The sequence below is a fragment of the Mobula birostris genome, chromosome 16 (genome assembly GCF_030028105.1).
Source record: "Mobula birostris isolate sMobBir1 chromosome 16, sMobBir1.hap1, whole genome shotgun sequence".
NCBI classification, from domain to species: domain Eukaryota; kingdom Metazoa; phylum Chordata; class Chondrichthyes; order Myliobatiformes; family Myliobatidae; genus Mobula; species Mobula birostris.
The window spans coordinates 76,418,152-76,439,212 of NC_092385.1; the positions used below are offsets into that span (position 1 = coordinate 76,418,152).

A 21,061-nucleotide genomic window follows, 5' to 3' on the forward strand; every position below is an offset into this window, starting at 1 on the left:
CTTCCCCACCGTCTCCCCCTCTTCCCCCACCATCTCCCCCTCACACCCGTCAGTTTCTCCGTCTTCCCCACCGTATCTCCCGCTTCCCCACCGTCTCCCCGTCACCCCTGTCAGTTTCTGCCTCTTCCCCACCGTCTCCCCCTCACTCCCGTCAGTTTCTCCCTCTTCCTCACTGTCTCCCCCTCACCCCCGTCAGTTTCTCCCTCTCCCGCACTGTCTCCCCCCTCACCCTTGTCAGTTTCTCCCTCTTCCCCACCGTCTCCCCCTCACCCTGTCAGTTTCCCCCTCTTCCCCACCGTCTCACCCTCACCCCCGTCAGTTTCTCCCTCTTCCCCACCGTCTCCCCCTCACCCCCGTCAGTTTCTCCCTCTTCCGCACCGTCTCCCCCCTCACCCCTCTCAGTTTCTCCCTCTTCCCCACCGTCTCCCCCTCACCCCTATCAGGCTCATCCTCTTCCCCACTGTCTCCCCTTCACCCTGTTAGTTTCCCCCCTCTTCCCCACCGTCTCACCCTCACCCCCATCAGTTTCTTCCTCTTCCCCACCATCCCCCCCTCATCCCCCGTCAGTTTCTCCCTCTTCCCCACCGTCTTCCCCTCTTCCGCACCGTCTCCCCCTCACACCCGTCAGTTTCTCTGTCTTCCCCACCGTATCTCCCTCCTCCCCACCGTCTCCCCCTCACCCTCGTCAGTTTCTCCGTCTTCCCCACCGTCTCCCCCTCACCCCCATCAGTTTCTCCGTCTTCCCCACCGTCTCCCCCTCACCCCTGTCAGTTTCTCCCTCTTCCCCACCCTCACCCCCTCACCCCCCGTCAGTTTCCCCATCTTCCCCACCGTCTCCCGCTCACCTCCGTCATTTTCTCCCTCTTCCCTACCATCTCCCCCTCACACCCCGTCAGTTTACCCCTCTTCCCACCGTCTCCCCCCTCACCCCCCTCAGTTTCTCCCTCTTCCCCACTGTCTCCCCCTCACCCATGTCAGTTTCTCCCTCTTCCCCACCATTTCCCCCTAACCCCTATCAGTCTCTCCCTCTTCCCCACTGTCTCCCCCCTCACCCCTGTCAGTTTCCCCTTCTTCCCCACCGTCTCCCCCTCACCCCCATCAGTTTCCCCCCTCTTCCCCACCGTCTCCCCCTCACCCCTGTCAGTTCCCCCTCTTCCCCACCGTCTCCCCCTCACCCCCATCAGTTTCTCCCTCTTCCCCACCATATCTCCCTCTTCCCCACCATCTCCCCCTCACCCCCATCAGTTTCTTCCTCTTCCCCACCATCTCCCCCTCATCCCCCGTCAGTTACTCCCTCTTCCCCACCGTCTCCCCCTCTTCCCCACCGTCTCCCCCTCACACCCGTCAGTTTCTCCGTCTTCCCCACCGTATCTCCCTCTTCCCCACCATCTCCCCCTCACCCCCGTCAGTTTCTGCATCTTCCCCACCGTGTCCCCCTCACCCCCGTCAGTTTCTCCCTCTTCCTCACTGTCTCCCCCTCACCCCCATCAGTTTCTCCCCCTTCCGCACTGCCTCCCCCTCACCCCTGTCAGTTCTCTCCTCTTCCCCACCGTCTCCCCCTCACCCCTATCAGTCTCTTCCTCTTCCTCACCGTCTCCCCCTCACCCTGTCAGTTTCCCCGTCTTCCCCACCGTCTCACCCTCACCCCCGTCAGTTTCTTCCTCTTCCCCACCATCTCCCCCTCATCCCCCGTCAGTTACTCCCTCTTCCCCACCGTCTCCCCCTCACACCCGTCAGTTTCTCCGTCTTCCCCACCGTATCTCCCTCTTCCGCACCGTCTCCCCCTCACACCCGTCAGTTTCTCTGTCTTCCCCACCGTATCTCCCTCCTCCCCACCGTCTCCCCCTCACCCTCGTCAGTTTCTCCGTCTTCCCCACCGTCTCCCCCTCACCCCCATCAGTTTCTCCGTCTTCCCCACCGTCTCCCCCTCACCCCTGTCAGTTTCTCCCTCTTCCCCACCCTCACCCCCTCACCCCCCGTCAGTTTCCCCATCTTCCCCACCGTCTCCCGCTCACCTCCGTCATTTTCTCCCTCTTCCCTACCATCTCCCCCTCACACCCGTCAGTTTACCCCTCTTCCCCACCGTGTCCCCCTCACCCCCCTCAGTTTCTCCCTCTTCCCCACTGTCTCCCCCTCACCCATGTCAGTTTCTCCCTCTTCCACACCATTTCCCCCTAACCCCTATCAGTCTCTCCCTTTTCCCCACTGTCTCCCCCTCACCCCTGTCAGTTTCCCCTTCTTCCCCACCGTCTCACCCTCACCCGCATCAGTTTCCCCCTCTTCCCCACCGTCTCCCCCTCACCGCTGTCAGTTCCCCCTCTTCCCCACCGTCTCCCCCTCACCCCCGTCAGTTTCTCCCTCTTCCCCACCATATCTCCCTCTTCCCCACCATCTCCCCCTCACCCCCGTCAGTTTCTTCCTCTTCCCCACCATCTCCCCCTCATCCCCCGTCAGTTACTCCCTCTTCCCCACCGTCTCCCCCTCTTCCCCACCGTCTCCCCCTCACACCCGTCAGTTTCTCCGACTTCCCCACCGTATCTCCCTCTTCCCCACCATCTCCCCCTCACCCCCGTCAGTTTCTGCCTCTTCCCCACCGTCTCCCCCTCACCCCCGTCAGTTTCTCCCTCTTCCTCACTGTCTCCCCCTCACCCCCATCAGTTTCTCCCTCTTCCGCACTGTCTCCCCCTCACCCCTGTCAGTTTCTCCCTCTTCCCCACCGTCTCCCCCTCACCCCTATCAGTCTCTTCCTCTTCCTCACCGTCTCCCCCTCACCCTGTCAGTTTCCCCGTCTTCCCCACCGTCTCACCCTCACCCCCGTCAGTTTCTTCCTCTTCCCCACCATCTCCCCCTCATCCCCCGTCAGTTACTCCCTCTTCCCCACCGTCTCCCCCTCACACCCGTCAGTTTCTCCGTCTTCCCCACCGTATCTCCCTCTTCCGCACCGTCTCCCCCTCACCCCTCTCAGTTTCTCCCTCGTCCCCACTGACTCCCCCTCACCCTGTTAGTTTCCCCCTCTTCCCCACCGTCTCACCCTCACCACCATCAGTTTCTTCCCCACCGTCTCCCCCTCACCCCCATCAGTTTCTCCGTCTTCCCCACCGTCTCCCCCTCACCCCTGTCAGTTTCTCCCTCTTCCCCACCCTCACCCCCTCACCCCCCGTCAGTTTCCCCATCTTCCCCACCGTCTCCCGCTCACCCCCGTCAGTTTCTCCCTCTTCCCCAACATCTCCCCCTCTTCCCCACCATCTCCCCCTCACACCCGTCAGTTTCTCCGTCTTCCCCACCGTATCTCCCGCTTCCCCACCGTCTCCCCCTCACCCCTGTCAGTTTCTGCCTCTTCCCCACCGTCTCCCCCTCACCCCCGTCAGTTTCTCCCTCTTCCTCACTGTCTCCCCCTCACCCCCGTCAGTTTCTCCCTCTTCCGCACTGTCTCCCACTCACCCTTGTCAGTTTCTCCCTCTTCCCCACCGTCTCCCCCTCACCCTGTCAGTTTCCCCCTCTTCCCCACCGTCTCACCCTCACCCCCGTCAGTTTCTCCCTCTTCCCCACCGTCTCCCCCTCACCCCCGTCAGTTTCTCCCTCTTCCGCACCGTCTCCCCCTCACCCCTCTCAGTTTCTCCCTCTTCCCCACCGTCTCCCCCTCACCCCTATCAGGCTCATCCTCTTCCCCACTGTCTCCCCTTCACCCTGTTAGTTTCCCCCTCTTCCCCACCGTCTCACCCTCACCCCCATCAGTTTCTTCCTCTTCCCCACCATCCCCCCCTCATCCCCCGTCAGTTTCTCCCTCTTCCCCACCGTCTCCCCCTCTTCCGCACCGTCTCCCCCTCACACCCGTCAGTTTCTCTGTCTTCCCCACCGTATCTCCCTCTTCCCCACCGTCTCCCCCTCACCCCCGTCAGTTTCTTCCTCTTCCCCACCATCTCCCCCTCATCCCCCGTCAGTTACTCCCTCTTCCCCACCGTCTCCCCCTCACACCCGTCAGTTTCTCCGTCTTCCCCACCGTATCTCCCTCTTCCGCACCGTCTCCCCCTCACCGCTCTCAGTTTCTCCCTCGTCCCCACTGACTCCCCCTCACCCTGTTAGTTTCCCCCTCTTCCCCACCGTCTCACCCTCACCACCATCAGTTTCTTCCCCACCGTCTCCCCCTCACCCCCATCAGTTTCCCCATCTTCCCCACCGTCTCCCGCTCACCCCCGTCAGTTTCTCCCTCTTCCCCAACATCTCCCCCTCAACCCCGTCAGTTTCCCCCTCTTCCCCACCGTCTCCCCCTCTTCCCCACCATCTCCCCCTCACACCCGTCAGTTTCTCCGTCTTCCCCACCGTATCTCCCGCTTCCCCACCGTCTCCCCCTCACCCCTGTCAGTTTCTGCCTCTTCCCCACCGTCTCCCCCTCACCCCCGTCAGTTTCTCCCTCTTCCTCACTGTCTCCCCCTCACCCCCGTCAGTTTCTCCCTCTTCCGCACTGTCTCCCCCTCACCCTTGTCAGTTTCTCCCTCTTCCCCACCGTCTCCCCCTCACCCTGTCAGTTTCCCCCTCTTCCCCACCGTCTCACCCTCACCCCCGTCAGTTTCTCCCTCTTCCCCACCGTCTCCCCCTCACCCCCGTCAGTTTCTCCCTCTTCCGCACCGTCTCCCCCTCACCCCTCTCAGTTTCTCCCTCTTCCCCACCGTCTCCCCCTCACCCCTATCAGGCTCATCCTCTTCCCCACTGTCTCCCCTTCACCCTGTTAGTTTCCCCCTCTTCCCCACCGTCTCACCCTCACCCCCATCAGTTTCTTCCTCTTCCCCACCATCCCCCCCTCATCCCCCGTCAGTTTCTCCCTCTTCCCCACCGTCTCCCCCTCTTCCGCACCGTCTCCCCCTCACACCCGTCAGTTTCTCTGTCTTCCCCACCGTATCTCCCTCTTCCCCACCGTCTCCCCCTCACCCTCGTCAGTTTCTCCGTCTTCCCCACCGTCTCCCCCTCACCCCCATCAGTTTCTCCGTCTTCCCCACCGTCTCCCCCTCACCCCTGTCAGTTTCTCCCTCTTCCCCACCCTCACCCCCTCAACCCCCGTCAGTTTCCCCATCTTCCCCACCGTCTCCCGCTCACCTCCGTCATTTTCACCCTCTTCCCTACCATCTCCCCCTCAGCCCCGTCAGTTTCCCCCTCTTCCCCACCATCTCCCCCTCACACCCGTCAGTTTACCCCTCTTCCCCACCGTCTCCCCCTCACCCCCCTCAGTTTCTCCCTCTCCCCACTGTCTCCCCCTCACCCATGTCAGTTTCTCCCTCTTCCCCACCGTTTCCCCCTAACCCCTATCAGTCTCTCCCTCTTCCCCACTGTCTCCCCCTCACCCCTGTCAGTTTCCCCTTCTTCCCCACCGTCTCCCCCTCACCCCTATCAGTTTCCCCATCTTCCCCACCGTCTCCCCCTCACACCCCGTCAGTTTCCCCCTATTCCCCACCATCTCCCCCTCACCCCCGTCAGTTTCTCCCTCTTCCCCACCGTCTTCCCCTCACCCCCGTCAGTTTCTCCCTCTTCCGCACCCTCCCCCTCACCCCTGTCAGTTTCTCCCTCTTCCCCACCGTCTCCCTCTCACCCCTATCAGTCTCTTCCTCTTCCCCACCGTCTCCCCCTCACCCTGTCAGTTTCCCCCTCTTCCCCACCGTCTCACCCTCACCCCCGTCAGTTTCTTCCTCTTCCCCATCATCTCCCCCTCATCCCCCGTCAGTTTCTCCCTCTTCCCCACCGTCTCCCCCTCTTCCCCACCGTCTCACGCTCACACCCGTCAGTTTCTCCGTCTTCCCCACCGTATCTCCCTCTTCCCCACCGTCTCCCCCTCACCCCCGTCAGTTTCTGCCTCTTCCCCACCGTCTCCCCCTCACCCCCGTCATTTTCTCCCTTCCTCACTGTCTCCCCCTCACCCCCGTCAGTTTCTCCCTCTTCCGCACTGTCTCCCCCTCACCCTGTTAGTTTCCCCCTCTTCCCCACCATCTCACCCTCACCCCCGTCAGTTTCTTCCTCTTCCCCACCATCTCCCCCTCATCCCCCATCAGTTACTCCCTCTTCCCCACCGTCTCCCCCTCTTCCCCACCATCTCCCCCTCACACCCGTCAGTTTCTCCATCTTCCCCACCGTATCTCCCTCTTCCCCACCGTCTCCCCCTCACCCCCTTCAGTTTCTGCCTCTTCTGCACCGTCTCCCCCTCACCCCTGTCAGTTTCTCCCTCTTCCCCACCGTCTCCCTCTCACCCCTATCAGTCTCTTCCCCTTCCCCACCGTCTCCCCCTCACCCTGTCAGTTTCCCCCCTTCCCCACCATCTCCCCCTCATCCCCGTCAGTTTCTCGCTCTTCCCCACCGTCTCCCCCTCTTCCCCACCGTCTCCCCCTCACACCCGTCAGTTTCTCCCTCTTCCCCACTGTCTCCCCCTCACCCATGTCAGTTTCTCCCTCTGCCCCACCGTTTCCCCCTAACCCCTATCAGTCTCTCCCTCTTCCCCACTGTCTCCCCCTCACCCCTGTCAGTTTCCCCTTCTTCCCCACCGTCTCCCCCTCACCCCCATCAGTTTCCCCATCTTCCCCACCGTCTCCCCTTCACACCCCGTCAGTTTCCCCCTATTCCCCACCATCTCCCCCTCACCCCCGTCAGTTTCTCCCTCTTCCCCACCGTCTTCCCCTCACCCCCGTCAGTTTCTCCCTCTTCCGCACCCTCCCCCTCACCCCTGTCAGTTTCTCCCTCTTCCCCACCGTCTCCCTCTCACCCCTATCAGTCTCTTCCTCTTCCCCACCGTCTCCCCCTCACCCCCGTCAGTTTCTCCCTCTTCCGCACTGTCTCCCCCTCACCCTGTCAGTTTCCCCCTCTTCCCCACCGTCTCACCCTCACCCCCGTCAGTTTCTTCCTCTTCCCCACCATCTCCCCCTCATCCCCCGTCAGTTACTCCCTCTTCCCCACCGTCTCCCCCTCTTCCCCACCATCTCCCCCTCACACCCGTCAGTTTCTCCGTCTTCGCCACCGTATCTCCCTCTTCCCCACCGTCTCCCTCTCACCCCTATCAGTCTCTTCCCCTTCCCCACCGTCTCCCCCTCACCCTGTCAGTTTCCCCCCTTCCCCACCATCTCCCCCTCATCCCCCGTCAGTTTCTCGCTCTTCCCCACCGTCTTCCCCTCTTCCCCACCGTCTCCCCCTCACACCCGTCAGTTTCTCCGTCTTCCCCACTGTATCTCCCTCTTCCCCACCGTCTCCCCCTCACCCCCGTCAGTTTCTGCCTCTTCCCCACCGTCTCCCCCTCACCCCCGTCAGTTTCTCCCTCTTCCTCACTGTCTCCCCCTCACCTCCGTCAGTTTCTCCCTCTTCCGCACTGTCTCCCCCTCACCCCTGTCAGTTTCTCCCTCTTCCCCACCGTCTCCCCCTCACCCTGTCAGTTTCCCCCTCTTCCGCACTGTCTCCCCCTCACCCCTGTCAGTTTCTCCCTCTTCCCCACCGTCTCCCTCTCACCCCTATCAGTCTCTTCCCCTTCCCCACCGTCTCCCCCTCACCCTGTCAGTTTCCCCCTCTTCCCCACCGTCTCACCGTCACCCCCGTCAGTTTCTTCCTCTTCCCCACCGTCTCCCCCTCACCCCGTCAGTTTCTCCCTCTTCCTCACTGTCTCCCCCTCACCTCCGTCAGTTTCTCCCTCTTCCGCACTGTCTCCCCCTCACCCCTGTCAGTTTCTCCCTCTTCCCCACCGTCTCCCCCTCACCCTGTCAGTTTCCCCCTCTTCCCCACCGTCTCACCCTCACCCCCGTCAGTTTCTTCCTCTTCCCCACCATCTCCCCCTCATCCCCCGTCAGTTACTCCCTCTTCCCCACCGTCTCCCCCTCTTCCCCACCATCTCCCCCTCACACCCGTCAGTTTCTCCGTCTTCGCCACCATATCTCCCTCTTCCCCACCGTCTCCCTCTCACCCCTATCAGTCTCTTCCCCTTCCCCACCGTCTCCCCCTCACCCTGTCAGTTTCCCCCCTTCCCCACCATCTCCCCCTCATCCCCCGTCAGTTTCTCGCTCTTCCCCACCGTCTTCCCCTCTTCCCCACCGTCTCCCCCTCACACCCGTCAGTTTCTCCGTCTTCCCCACTGTATCTCCCTCTTCCCCACCGTCTCTCCCTCACCCCCGTCAGTTTCTGCCTCTTCCCCACCGTCTCCCCCTCACCCCCGTCAGTTTCTCCCTCTTCCTCACTGTCTCCCCCTCACCTCCGTCAGTTTCTCCCTCTTCCGCACTGTCTCCCCCTCACCCCTGTCAGTTTCTCCCTCTTCCCCACCGTCTCCCCCTCACCCTGTCAGTTTCCCCCTCTTCCGCACTGTCTCCCCCTCACCCCTGTCAGTTTCTCCCTCTTCCCCACCGTCTCCCTCTCACCCCTATCAGTCTCTTCCCCTTCCCCACCGTCTCCCCCTCACCCTGTCAGTTTCCCCCTCTTCCCCACCGTCTCACCGTCACCCCCGTCAGTTTCTTCCTCTTCCCCACCGTCTCCCCCTCACCCCGTCAGTTTCTCCCTCTTCCTCACTGTCTCCCCCTCACCTCCGTCAGTTTCTCCCTCTTCCGCACTGTCTCCCCCTCACCCCTGTCAGTTTCTCCCTCTTCCCCACCGTCTCCCCCTCACCCTGTCAGTTTCCCCCTCTTCCCCACCGTCTCACCCTCACCCCAGTCAGTTTCTTCCTCTTCCCCACCATCTGCCCCTCATCCCCCGTCAGTTACTCCCTCTTCCCCACCGTCTCCCCCTCTTCCCCACCATCTCCCCCTCACACCCGTCAGTTTCTCCGTCTTCCCCACCGTATCTCCCTCTTCCGCACCGTCTCCCCCTCACCCCCGTCAGTTTCTCCCTCTTCCGCACCGTCTCCCCCTCACCCCTCTCAGTTTCTCCCTCTTCCCCACCGTCTCCCCCTCACTCCTATCAGGCTCTTCCTCTTCCCCACTGTCTCCCCTTCACTCTGTTAGTTTCCCCCTCTTCCCCACCGTCTCACCCTCACCCCCGTCAGTTTCTTCCTCTTCCCCACCATCTCCCCCTCATCCCCCGTCAGTTACTCCCTCTTCCCCACCGTCTCCCCCTCTTCCCCACCGTCTCCCCCTCACACCCGTCAGTTTCTCCGTCTTCCCCACCGTATCTCCCTCTTCCCCACCGTCTCCCCCTCACCCCCGTCAGTTTCTCCCTCTTCCGCACCGTCTCCCCCTCACCCCTGTCAGTTTCTCCCTCTTCCCCACCGTCTCCCCCTCACCCCTATCAGGCTCTTCCTCTTCCCCACTGTCTCCCCTTCACCCTGTTAGTTTCCCCCTCTTCCCCACCGTCTCCCCCTCACACCCGTCAGTTTCTCCGTCTTCCCCACCGTATCTCCCTCTTCCCCACCGTCTTCCCCTCACCCCCGTCAGTTTCTCCCTCTTCCGCACCATCTCCCCCTCACCCCTGTCAGTTTCTCCCTCTTCCCCACCGTCTCCCTCTCACCCCTATCAGTCTCTTCCCCTTCCCCACCGTCTCCCCCTCACCCTGTCAGTTCCCCCCTCTTCCCCACCGTCTCACCCTCACCCCCGTCAGTTTCTTCCTCTTCCCCACCATCTCCCCTTCATCCCCCGTCAGTTTCTCCCTCTTCCCCACCGTCTCCCCCCTTCCCCACCGTCTGTCCCCACCCCTGTCAGTTTCTCCCTCTTCCCCACCGTCTCCCCCTCACCCTGTCAGTTTCCCCCTCTTCCCCACCGTCTCACCCTCACCCCCATCAGTTTCTTCCTCTTCCCCACCATCTCCCCCTCATCCCCCGTCAGTTTCTCCCTCTTCCCCACCGTCTCCCCCTCTTCCGCACCGTCTGCCCCTCACACCCGTCAGTTTCTCTGTCTTCCCCACCGTATCTCCCTCTTCCCCACCGTCTCCCCCTCAACTCCCGTCAGTTTCTCCCTCTTCCGCACTGTCTCCCCCTCACCCCTGTCAGTTTCTCCCTCTTCCCCACCGTCTCCCCCTCACCCTGTCAGTTTCCCCCTCTTCCGCACTGTCTCCCCCTCACCCCTGTCAGTTTCTCCCTCTTCCCCACCGTCTCCCTCTCACCCCTATCAGTCTCTTCCCCTTCCCCACCGTCTCCCCCTCACCCTGTCAGTTTCCCCCTCTTCCCCACCGTCTCACCGTCACCCCCGTCAGTTTCTTCCTCTTCCCCACCGTCTCCCCCTCACCCCGTCAGTTTCTCCCTCTTCCTCACTGTCTCCCCCTCACCTCCGTCAGTTTCTCCCTCTTCCGCACTGTCTCCCCCTCACCCCTGTCAGTTTCTCCCTCTTCCCCACCGTCTCCCCCTCACCCTGTCAGTTTCCCCCTCTTCCCCACCGTCTCACCCTCACCCCAGTCAGTTTCTTCCTCTTCCCCACCATCTGCCCCTCATCCCCCGTCAGTTACTCCCTCTTCCCCACCGTCTCCCCCTCTTCCCCACCATCTCCCCCTCACACCCGTCAGTTTCTCCGTCTTCCCCACCGTATCTCCCTCTTCCGCACCGTCTCCCCCTCACCCCCGTCAGTTTCTCCCTCTTCCGCACCGTCTCCCCCTCACCCCTCTCAGTTTCTCCCTCTTCCCCACCGTCTCCCCCTCACTCCTATCAGGCTCTTCCTCTTCCCCACTGTCTCCCCTTCACCCTGTTAGTTTCCCCCTCTTCCCCACCGTCTCACCCTCACCCCCGTCAGTTTCTTCCTCTTCCCCACCATCTCCCCCTCATCCCCCGTCAGTTACTCCCTCTTCCCCACCGTCTCCCCCTCTTCCCCACCGTCTCCCCCTCACACCCGTCAGTTTCTCCGTCTTCCCCACCGTATCTCCCTCTTCCCCACCGTCTCCCCCTCACCCCCGTCAGTTTCTCCCTCTTCCGCACCGTCTCCCCCTCACCCCTGTCAGTTTCTCCCTCTTCCCCACCGTCTCCCCCTCACCCCTATCAGGCTCTTCCTCTTCCCCACTGTCTCCCCTTCACCCTGTTAGTTTCCCCCTCTTCCCCACCGTCTCCCCCTCACACCCGTCAGTTTCTCCGTCTTCCCCACCGTATCTCCCTCTTCCCCACCGTCTCCCCCTCACCCCCGTCAGTTTCTCCCTCTTCCGCACCATCTCCCCCTCACCCCTGTCAGTTTCTCCCTCTTCCCCACCGTCTCCCTCTCACCCCTATCAGTCTCTTCCCCTTCCCCACCGTCTCTCCCTCACCCTGTCAGTTCCCCCCTCTTCCCCACCGTCTCACCCTCACCCCCGTCAGTTTCTTCCTCTTCCCCACCATCTCCCCTTCATCCCCCGTCAGTTTCTCCCTCTTCCCCACCGTCTCCCCCCTTCCCCACCGTCTGTCCCCACCCCTGTCAGTTTCTCCCTCTTCCCCACCGTCTCCCCCTCACCCTGTCAGTTTCCCCCTCTTCCCCACCGTCTCACCCTCACCCCCATCAGTTTCTTCCTCTTCCCCACCATCTCCCCCTCATCCCCCGTCAGTTTCTCCCTCTTCCCCACCGTCTCCCCCTCTTCCGCACCGTCTGCCCCTCACACCCGTCAGTTTCTCTGTCTTCCCCACCGTATCTCCCTCTTCCCCACCGTCTCCCCCTCAACTCCCGTCAGTTTCTCCGTCTTCCCCACCGTCTCCCCATCACCCCCGTCAGTTTCTCCCTCTTCCCCACTGTCTCCCCCTCACCCCCATCAGTTTCTCCCTCTTCCCCACAGTCTCCCCGTCACCCCCATCAGTTTCTCCCTCTTCCCCACCGTCTCCCCCTCACCCCGTCAGTTTCTCCCTCCTCCCCACCGCCTGCCCCTCACCCCCGTCAGTTTCTCCCTGTTCCCCACTGTCTCCCCCTCACCCCCGTCAGTTTCTCTGTCTTCCCCACCGTCTCCCCCTCACCCATATCAGTCTCTCCCTCTTCCCCACCATCTCCCCCTCACCCCCATCAGTTTCTCCCTCTTTCCCACCGTCTGCCCCTCACCCCCGTCAGTTTCTCCCTCTTCCCCACCGTCTGCCCTTCACCCCGTCAGTTTCTCCCTCTTCCCCACCGTCTGCCCCTCACCCCCGTCAGTTTCTCCCTCTTCCCCACCGTCTCCCCCTCACCCCCGTCAGTTTCTCCATCTTCCCCACCGTCTCCCCTTCACCCCCATCAGTTTCTCCCTCTTCCCCACCGTCTCCCCCTCACCCGCGTCCGTTTCTCCTTCTTCCCCACCATCTCCCCCTCACCCCCTTCAGTTTCTCCCTCTTCCCCACCGTCTCCCCCCACCCGTCAGTTTCTCCGTCTTCCCCACCATCTCCCCCTCACCCCCGTCAGTCTCCTCCTCTTCCCCACCGTCTCCCCGTCACCCCTATCAGTCTCTCCCTCTTCCCCACCGTCTCCCCCTCACCCCCGTAAGTTTCCCCCTCTTCCCCACCGTCTCCCCCCACCCGTCAGTTTCTCCGTCTTCCCCACCATCTCCCCCTCACCCCCGTCAGTTTCCCCCTCTTCCCCACCGTCTCCCCCTCACCCCTGTCAGTTTCTCCCTCTTCCCCGCTGTCTCTCCCTCACCCCTGTCAGTTTCTCCCTCTTCATCACCGTCTCCCCCTCACCCCCGTCAGTTTCTCCCCCTTCCCCACCATCTCCCCTTCAGCCCCGTCAGTTTCTCCGTCTTCCCCACCATCTCCCCCTCACCCCTCAGTTTCTCCCCCTTCCCCACCCTCACCCCCTCACCCCCTGTCAGTTTCCCCATCTTCCCCACCGTCTCCCCCTCACCTCCGTCATTTTTTCCCTCTTCCCCACCGTCTCCCCCTCACCCCGTCAGTTTCTCCCTCTTCCCCACCATCTCCCCCTCACCCCCGTCAGTTTCTCCCTCTTCCCCACCATCTCCCCCTCAGCCCCGTCAGTTTCCCCCTCTTCCCCACCGTCTCCCCCTCACACCCATCAGTTTCCACCTCTTCCCCACCGTCTCCCCCTCACCCCCGTCAGTTTCCCCCTCTTCCCCACCGTCTCCCCCTCACACCCGTCAATTTCCACCTCTTCCCCACCGTCTCCCCCTCACCCCCGTCAGTTTCTCCCTCTTCCCCACCGTCTCCCCCTCACCCATATCAGTCTCTCCCTCTTCCCCACCGTCTCCCCCTCACCCCCATCAGTTTCCCCCTCTTCCCCACCGTCTCCCCCTCACCCCCCCTCAGTTTCTCCCTCTTCCCCACTGTCTCCCCCTCACCCATGTCAGTTTCTCCCTCTTCCCCACCGTTTCCCCCTCACCCCTATCAGTCTCTCCCTCTTCCCCACCGTCTCCCCCTCACCCCTGTCAGTTTCCCCCTATTCCCCACCATCTCCCCCTCACCCCCGTCAGTTTCTCCCTCTTCCCCACCATCTCCCCCTCACCCCCGTCTGTTTCTCCCTCTTCCCACCATCTCCCCCTCTCCCCTGTCACTTTCTCCCTCTTCCCCACCATCTCCCCCCACCCCCCATCAGTTTCTCCCTCTTCCCCACCGTCTCCCCCTCACCCCTGTCAGTTTCTCCCTCTTCCCCACCGTCTCCCGCTCTCTTGTGTCCTTTTTTGTTCTGAATATTGTAGACTTGCTCTGTCGGTGCTGGATTTTGCAACAAACCTTGTGGACTGGCCCACGTTGTGTTGGTTGTTAATGCAAACTGCGCATTTCGTTGTATGTTTCGATGTACATGTGTTAATAAATGAATCTTAAACTCAATCTGAATCCAGGCCTGAGCTTGGACAAGGACTGTTCAAAGTTTGTTTAAACCCACAATTCAAATTTGATTTCCCGTCAATCATTTCCTGTACCATTAAGGACCCCCTCCACTCAGGGCATGCCCTTTTCTCACTGTTACCAACAGGAAGGAGCTACAGAAGCCTGAAGTCGCACACTCAGCTATACAGGAACAGCTTCTTCCCCTCTGCCATCCGATTGTGAAATGGACATTGAACCCACAAACACTATCTCACTGCATTTTTATAATTTCTGTTTTTTAATTTACCTATTTAATATGCAGTACATTATATACTTACTGTAATTCAGCTTTTTCCCTATATTTATCATATATTGCTTTGTACTGCTGCTGCAAAGTTAACCAATTTCACAACATATGCTGGTGATACTAAACCTGGTTCTGATTCTGAAATGCAATTTTCCCCCCTGAAACAGATGTCGATTTGCTGCCCCATGCTCTGGTCTCTCTAATAAGTCTATTTTGTCAATTTTTTGGCTAATAATGCTGCTTATTCTGTTCTCCTTTTGGTATCAGATTTAAAATGAATTTCTTTACTCTCGTGTTTGTTTCTCTCTCTCTCTCTCTCTCCACAGTGCCCATGAAAATAGAGGGAGTGCAAATTCACTTCTTCGAATATAAAAGCAACAGAAACAATGAGATCCAGATCCGATGGAAGAACCACAAACAGCCTCTCAATGCTGTGAGTTATCTTTACGTTGCACTGTATAGAATCTGTGACAAAGGAATAGGTCATTTAGCCCAGAAGCTTTCTACTCTGTACCTGTTGTACCCTTCTTATTTCAGCACATCTCTGCTTGGCCTCAACTTTGTCTTCATCATTAGTGTCACCTCACTTACTTTCAGCTGTGACAAGAAGCAATAAGAATACAAGACCATAAGATATAGGAGTTGAATTAGGCCATTTGGCCCATTGATTCTGCTCCGTCATTTCATCATGGCTGATCCAATTTTCCTCTCAGCCCCAATCTCCTGCCTTCTCCCATATCTCTTCATGCCCTGACCAATCAAGAATCTGTCCACCTCTCTCTGCCTTAGATATACATAAAGACTTGGCCTCCATAGCTCCCTGTGGCAAAGAATTCCACAGATTTGCTCTCTGGTTAAATAAATTCCTTCTCATCTCTGGTCTAAAAGGACACCCCTTTATTCTGAGGCTGTGTCCTCTGGTTTAAGACTCTCTCACTGTAGGAAACATCCTCTTCATACTCTATCAAACATCTTCTTTGAACCCCGTCTAGTTGCAGCACATCCTTTCTAAGATAAGGGGCTTGAACCTGCTCACAGTCCTCCAAGTGAGGCCTCACCGGTGATTTATAAAGTTTCAATATTACAGTCTTGCTTTTATATTCTAGCCCTCTTGATATGCTAACATTGCTTTTATATTCTAGTCCTCTCAAATGCTGACATTGCAATTGCCTTCTTCACCACAGACTTAATGTGAAAATTAACCTTTAGGGAGTCCTGAGCAAGGACTCCCAAGTCCCTTTGCCCCTCAGTTTTTTTTTGTACTTTCTCTCCACTTAGAAAACAGTCAACCCTATCTTTTCTTCTACCAAACTGTATGACTATACACTTTCTGACACCTATATTCCATCTGCCATTTCATCACCCATTCTCCCAATCTGCCTTAAATCCTTCTGTAGCCTCTCTACTTCCTCAGAACTACCTGTCCCTCCACCTATCTTCATAACATCTGCAGACTTTTCAACAAAACCATCAATTCCATCATCCATCATTGACATATAACGTAAAAAGAATTGGTCCCAACACAGATCCCTGTGGAACACCACTATTCATAGCCAGCCAGCCAGAAAAGGCTCCCTTTATTCCCACTCTGCCTCCTGCCAATCAGTCACTGCTTTATCCATGCTAGAATATTTCCTGTAATACCACGGGCTCGTAGCTTGTTAAGCAGCCTCATGTGAGGCACCTTGTCAAAGACCTTCTGAAAATCCAGGTACACAACATAAACCACTTCTCCTTGGTCTATCCTGCTCATTATTTCTTCAAAGAATTTCAACAGATTTTGTCAGACAAGATTTTCCTTTGAGGAAACCATGCTGACTGTGGCCTATTTTATCACGTGCCTCCAAGTACCCAGCGATCTCATCCTTAATAATCGACCCCAACATTTTCCCAACCACTGAGGTCAGATTAGCTGACCTATAGTTTCCTTTCTTCTACCTCCTTCCCTTCCTGAAGAATGGAGTGACATCTGCAATTTTCCAGTGTTCTGGAACCATTCCAGAAACTAGTGTTTCTTGAAAGATGATTACTAATGCCTCCACAATCTCTTCGTCCACCTCTTTCAGAACCCTGAGATGTGCATCATCTGGTTCAGGTGACTTATCTCCCTTCAGATCTTTCAGTTTTCCAAGAACCTTCTCTCTAGTTATGGTAACTTCACACACCTCATGATCCCGGTTTCCTGGAATTTCTACCATACTGCTAGTGTCTTACGACTTTCAATGTACTTTATAAATGCACATCAAAACTAGTCCAGCAAAAACAAATACACTTTTGAATCCTTTCTATTTTCCTTGCCCTCAAATACTGTAACTCTTGAGTGCTAAATGTCTGACGGCAGTGAGTTCCAAATCCTTGGAGACTTTCACAGTGTCTTTTGTCACTGAGATTGTCACTGATTTTGTCAGTAAGATTGCAGTAAACAGTCCTGGGTAGCGTAATTTGGTCATTGGCTTTAACCATTGGAAGTTGTTCATTTAAAGGTTTTGGGAATGACGTTATGCACACTTGAGAATTTAACCATTTATTTTATAGAGTATCAGAATAATTACAGTGAATATATGGTGTGACAAGAATCCTGAAATGATCTTATGGCCATTTCCCTTGTGGCATTACACTCACTCTTAAGGAGCTACCAATTAGTCCTACTCCTATGTTCTCTTTCTCCTTCCCACCTTTCACATTTGAGCCCCAATTCACTTCTGAAATTTTAAAGTTGGTTGTTTCCTAGTTCCACATCTGTAAATAGCACGCAGTGTTGCTTAAAAATCCTAGTGGCCTAATGTCTTATACCTGAAGTACCCCTGACTTGCGATGTCTTTAAGGGTCAATGCCAAGGACAAGGCTGAAAACACAGCAGGAGAGGTGGGATTCAAACCAGGCTGAAGGGCAAAGGATGAAGCCTCTCTGCCTACCATCTTGTTAGCAAATGTGCAGTCACATGAAAATAAGATTGATGATGTCAGGGCAAGACTGCTGTATCAGAGGCAAATGAAGCAGTTCTCAATTGACTTGCTTAACAGTGAACACGCCAGACACAGTTATCAGACCAGAAGATTTTACAGTTTTCAGAATGGATCGAACCTTGAATTCTGGTGAGGAAAGGAATGACAGCATGTGCTTTGTAGTCAATTCTCGTTGGTGCACGGACATTGGTGTTATGTCAACTTCTTGTTCACCAACTTAGAACAGCTAACAATTAAAAGTAGACCATTCTACTTGTCTCAAGAGCGATCATCTGTGATCCTGACGGCAGTTTATGCACCACCACCAGCCGATTATAAGCAAACACTCACAAAACTACATGATGCCCTCAAATAAATATTATTGTGAAGAAAGCACAGCAGTGCCTTGACTTCCTCAGGAGTCTGTGGAGGTTCGGGATGTCATCGAAAACCTTGGCAAACTTCTATGTGCCGAGGTGGAAAGGTTGCTGACCGGCTGCATTACAGCTTGGTGTGGGAACACCAATGCCTTTGAGTGGAAAAATCCTACAAAAGGTAGTGGATTCTGCTCAGTACATCACTAGGAAAACCCTCCCGACCTTTGAGCACATCTACATGAAATGCTGCCATAGAAAAGTAGCATCCATCATCAAAGATCGTCACCACCCAGGCCATGCTCTTTTCTCGCTGCTGCCATCGAGAAGAAGGTAGAAGGAACAAGAGCCTCAGGACTCACACCACCAGTTCAAGAACAGTTACTACCGCTCAATCATCAGGCTCTTGAACAAAAGGAAATAGCTACACTCATTTAGTTATATTGTTATTTCATATTTGCTATTTGTTGCTATTTATTTATATCTGTACTTGCACGAATTGTTTATAGTTAACAGTTCCAATGTTTACAGTTACTGTTCTATAGATTTGCCGAGTATGCCCACAGGAAAAGAATCTCAGGTCTGTATGTGGTGACATGTATGTACTCTACTATAAAATTTTACTTTGAACTTTGAGGGGGATGGGAGACAAGGGTTAGAATGTCACCTGTTGGCAGCAGTACTGAGCCCTGCATCTAGACTTGGCTTCCTTTCACCAGACTATGAAACCGACCAGGACAGCTGAACATATTTAAGTTTGCTGATGACACCACTGTCGAAGGCCAAATCAAAGGTGATGATCAATCAGTATACAGGATGGAGATTGGAAATCTGGCTGAGTGGTGCCATAACAGGGACCTCTCAATCAATGTCAACAAGACCAAAGAGCTGATTATTGACTACAAGAGGAAGAAACCAGAGATCCATGAGCCAGTCCTCATTAGGGAACTAAAGGTGGAGAAGGTAACTTTAAATTCTTTGGTATTATTATTTCAGAGGGTCTGGCCTGGGTCCAGCACATAAGCGCTATTAGGAAGAAAGCACAACAGTTTGTGCAGATTTGGAATGTCATCTAAAACATTGATACACTTCTATAGATGCACAACATCCTGATCGGTTTCATCATGACCTGGTATGCCCAGGAACGGAAAAGCCAAAGAAAATGGCGGTTACAGCCAAATCCACCACAGGCGAAACCCTCCCCACTGCTGAGCACACCTACAAGAAGCACTGACACAAGAAAGCAGCGTCCATCATCAAGAACACCCAGCACCCACCATGCTTTCTTCTCACTGCTGCCACTGGGAAGGAGGTTCAGGAAGCTTGGGTCCCAAACCAGCAGGTTCGGGAAAGGTTATTACCCTTCAGCCAAGGGACCTGTTGCTGTTTCTATGACCGTATGACATCAGGCTCCTGAACCAGAGTGGATAACTTCACTCACCTCAACTCTGAACTGACTCCCTACCCTATGGGCTCACTGTCAGTTTTTGTGGGTAGTTTTTCATTGATTCTTTTGTGTTTCTTTGTTTACTGTGATGCCTGCAATAAAATGAATGTTAAGGGGATGTATGGTGACACATAAAGAATTACTTTGAGATAACTGAGCCTGGGTCATGAATCACTGGGTCATTTTTATTCTTACCATACTTTAAAGCAATTTTGCAGCATTGATGTTTTCAGGAATAGGAAACAGTGGGAAAGCAGCTAACTAAATCTCTGGCCTATAAATCCTTCGTGAGAGGAGGAGACCATAGCAGTGGTCCAAAGCATCGTCACAAAGTGTATGAATTGCCTCTTTTCAACAGGAGTGCATGCAGGGGCAATGGCCATATGCCATTAATGGAGTCTTGGTATAACATGAAGCTCAATGCCTCTTGATTGCCTTCCTTGGCTAAATCTTTAGCATTGCTTCACTGTGATACATTCTGCAACCCCCTTACTTCAGCACATCTTTGCTTTGCCTCAGCTTCAGGTGATATACCCAAACTTCCCAGAAGTGATTATTTGCTGAGCATGTATTACAATCTGCAGTTGAAGATATTCAAGGAATTCCTCTTTTCTTCATGAATACAGGTGGACTTTGTCTTTGAATGCTTTGAATCACATGGTAATACTGAAGTGGAGATTGCAGTGAAGACAATCCCAAATTATGGATCCCGATTGATTAAAACTTACCACGTGGAAGATTATGAAAAGGGTATGAATTTTTAAGTACTTCTATACTGAGGTGTAAGTGTTATATTGATCTTTACAAAGCAGTGTGTTTATAAAGAGCTGTGTTAGCATGTCATAATGAGTACAATTCATCTGCCTATTCATTCTGAAGGCCTCATACAAGCAAATGTGCATGACTCTTTAGAATTGGGAGGGGCGGCTTTAAACTGCAGACATAAAATATTGAAAATGCTGTAATCTGGAGCAACACACAAAGTGATGGAGGAAGTCAGCTTGGCCAGGCAGCATCTATGAAAGGAATGGACACTTAACGTTTAATGATAAGACCCTTCATCTTGACTAAAAGAGAGAGGGCAGATAGTGCATAAAGGTGAGGGGAAGAGGTGGCTGGTGACAGATGGGTCTATGAGGAATGAGGATGATAGGTAGATGATGGAGAGGGGAGAGTGAGAATAATGTCAAAAACTGGGAGGTGATCAGTGGGGGTGACAAAGGCTGATGGAATCTGATAGGAGGGGAAGGCTGAGCAGAGAATAAAGGGAGGGAGGTGGCAAGTGGAATTAGTGGGAGGAGTAACTTAAAATTGGTGTCAGTTTATCAATGCAGTGTTGGAGAGAAGGTTTAAACACTGTAGATATGGGGAAGATACTGGATAGACATGTGATCAAGCCTATGTTGTACACACTTCAAAACTAAGCAGAGTAGTTTCCTTCACAGAAATCTGACTACCTCTGAGAGCAGGATGTTAGTCATGTGTGCAGTGATGTGTCCAAAATGGCAACTGGAGTCAGATAAGTAACTCAAGGCAACAGAATGAAGTGAATGGGTACTTGACAAGTATATTTTACCATTTCTGTTCAGTGTGTGGGAAAAGGGCACCAGAGCAGATAATTGTACAGGCAACTTGTATCTAAGAGATTTTAATCCTGGATTAATTCAGAAGGAATTAAGAATGTTTATTAACATTGTCAGTCATATTGGCTGACAAAGCAACATCAAAAAAATAAAAAAACATTCTGAAGTCTATCTATCCAGCCCTTTTTGTACAACCCTTGTTAAATCAATGTCCACCTGGGAATGAATATATCAGGTGACAATTTAGGCATCAACATATCAGATGACGCCACCCCTTTATGATAATAAGAATGACATCTATATAAATATTACGTGAATTTATTTTAAATATATACAACCATTCTTCTGTTTCTCCTTAGGGCCAAAGATCAGTTACACTGTTAATCCCGAGCAGAAGCAGATCGCAGTTACTGTTCCGCCAGGGCATACTGTGAAGGCTACGTTATGTTACAAGCGAGGCCTGATATGCCGCGAGCTAAACAAGAATTCAGTTCAGCTGGTAAGAAACTGGCAGAAGTTTAGCTCTTTTAAGAGGTAGGAGAGGTTTTGGTTCTTATGACATTAAGGCCTTGTTAATAACGTTCAAGGTGAACTCCAGGATATAAAGTTAAATACAGCTATCCATTTCGTGTTTGTAAGTGGCTTTATCCCAACAGTTCCTTGGACTGAAAGCTTCCATTTTCAGGAGATCCTTGATGAGGTGTGGAGCCTTCATCAAAATTACTTCATTCCCCTAGAGGGTTTTGTAATGGTTTGAAGTCATGAAGCACACCACAGAACCATTTCTTTGTTC

General features: G+C 54.9%; 1 protein-coding gene across 1 annotated transcript in view; it reads left to right on the forward strand.

Annotated features, from left to right (window-relative positions):
- The window catches only part of LOC140210818 (interleukin-17 receptor E-like), a 100,156-nt gene that overhangs the window by 30,010 nt on the left and 49,085 nt on the right, over nucleotides 1–21,061 (forward strand). The window contains exons 2-4 of the mRNA XM_072280084.1: nucleotides 14,246–14,352; nucleotides 19,312–19,435; nucleotides 20,628–20,767. Coding sequence (XP_072136185.1) covers nucleotides 14,251–14,352; nucleotides 19,312–19,435; nucleotides 20,628–20,767 — 366 coding nt within the window. The 5' untranslated portion in view covers nucleotides 14,246–14,250. The remainder of the gene's footprint in view (nucleotides 1–14,245; nucleotides 14,353–19,311; nucleotides 19,436–20,627; nucleotides 20,768–21,061) is intronic.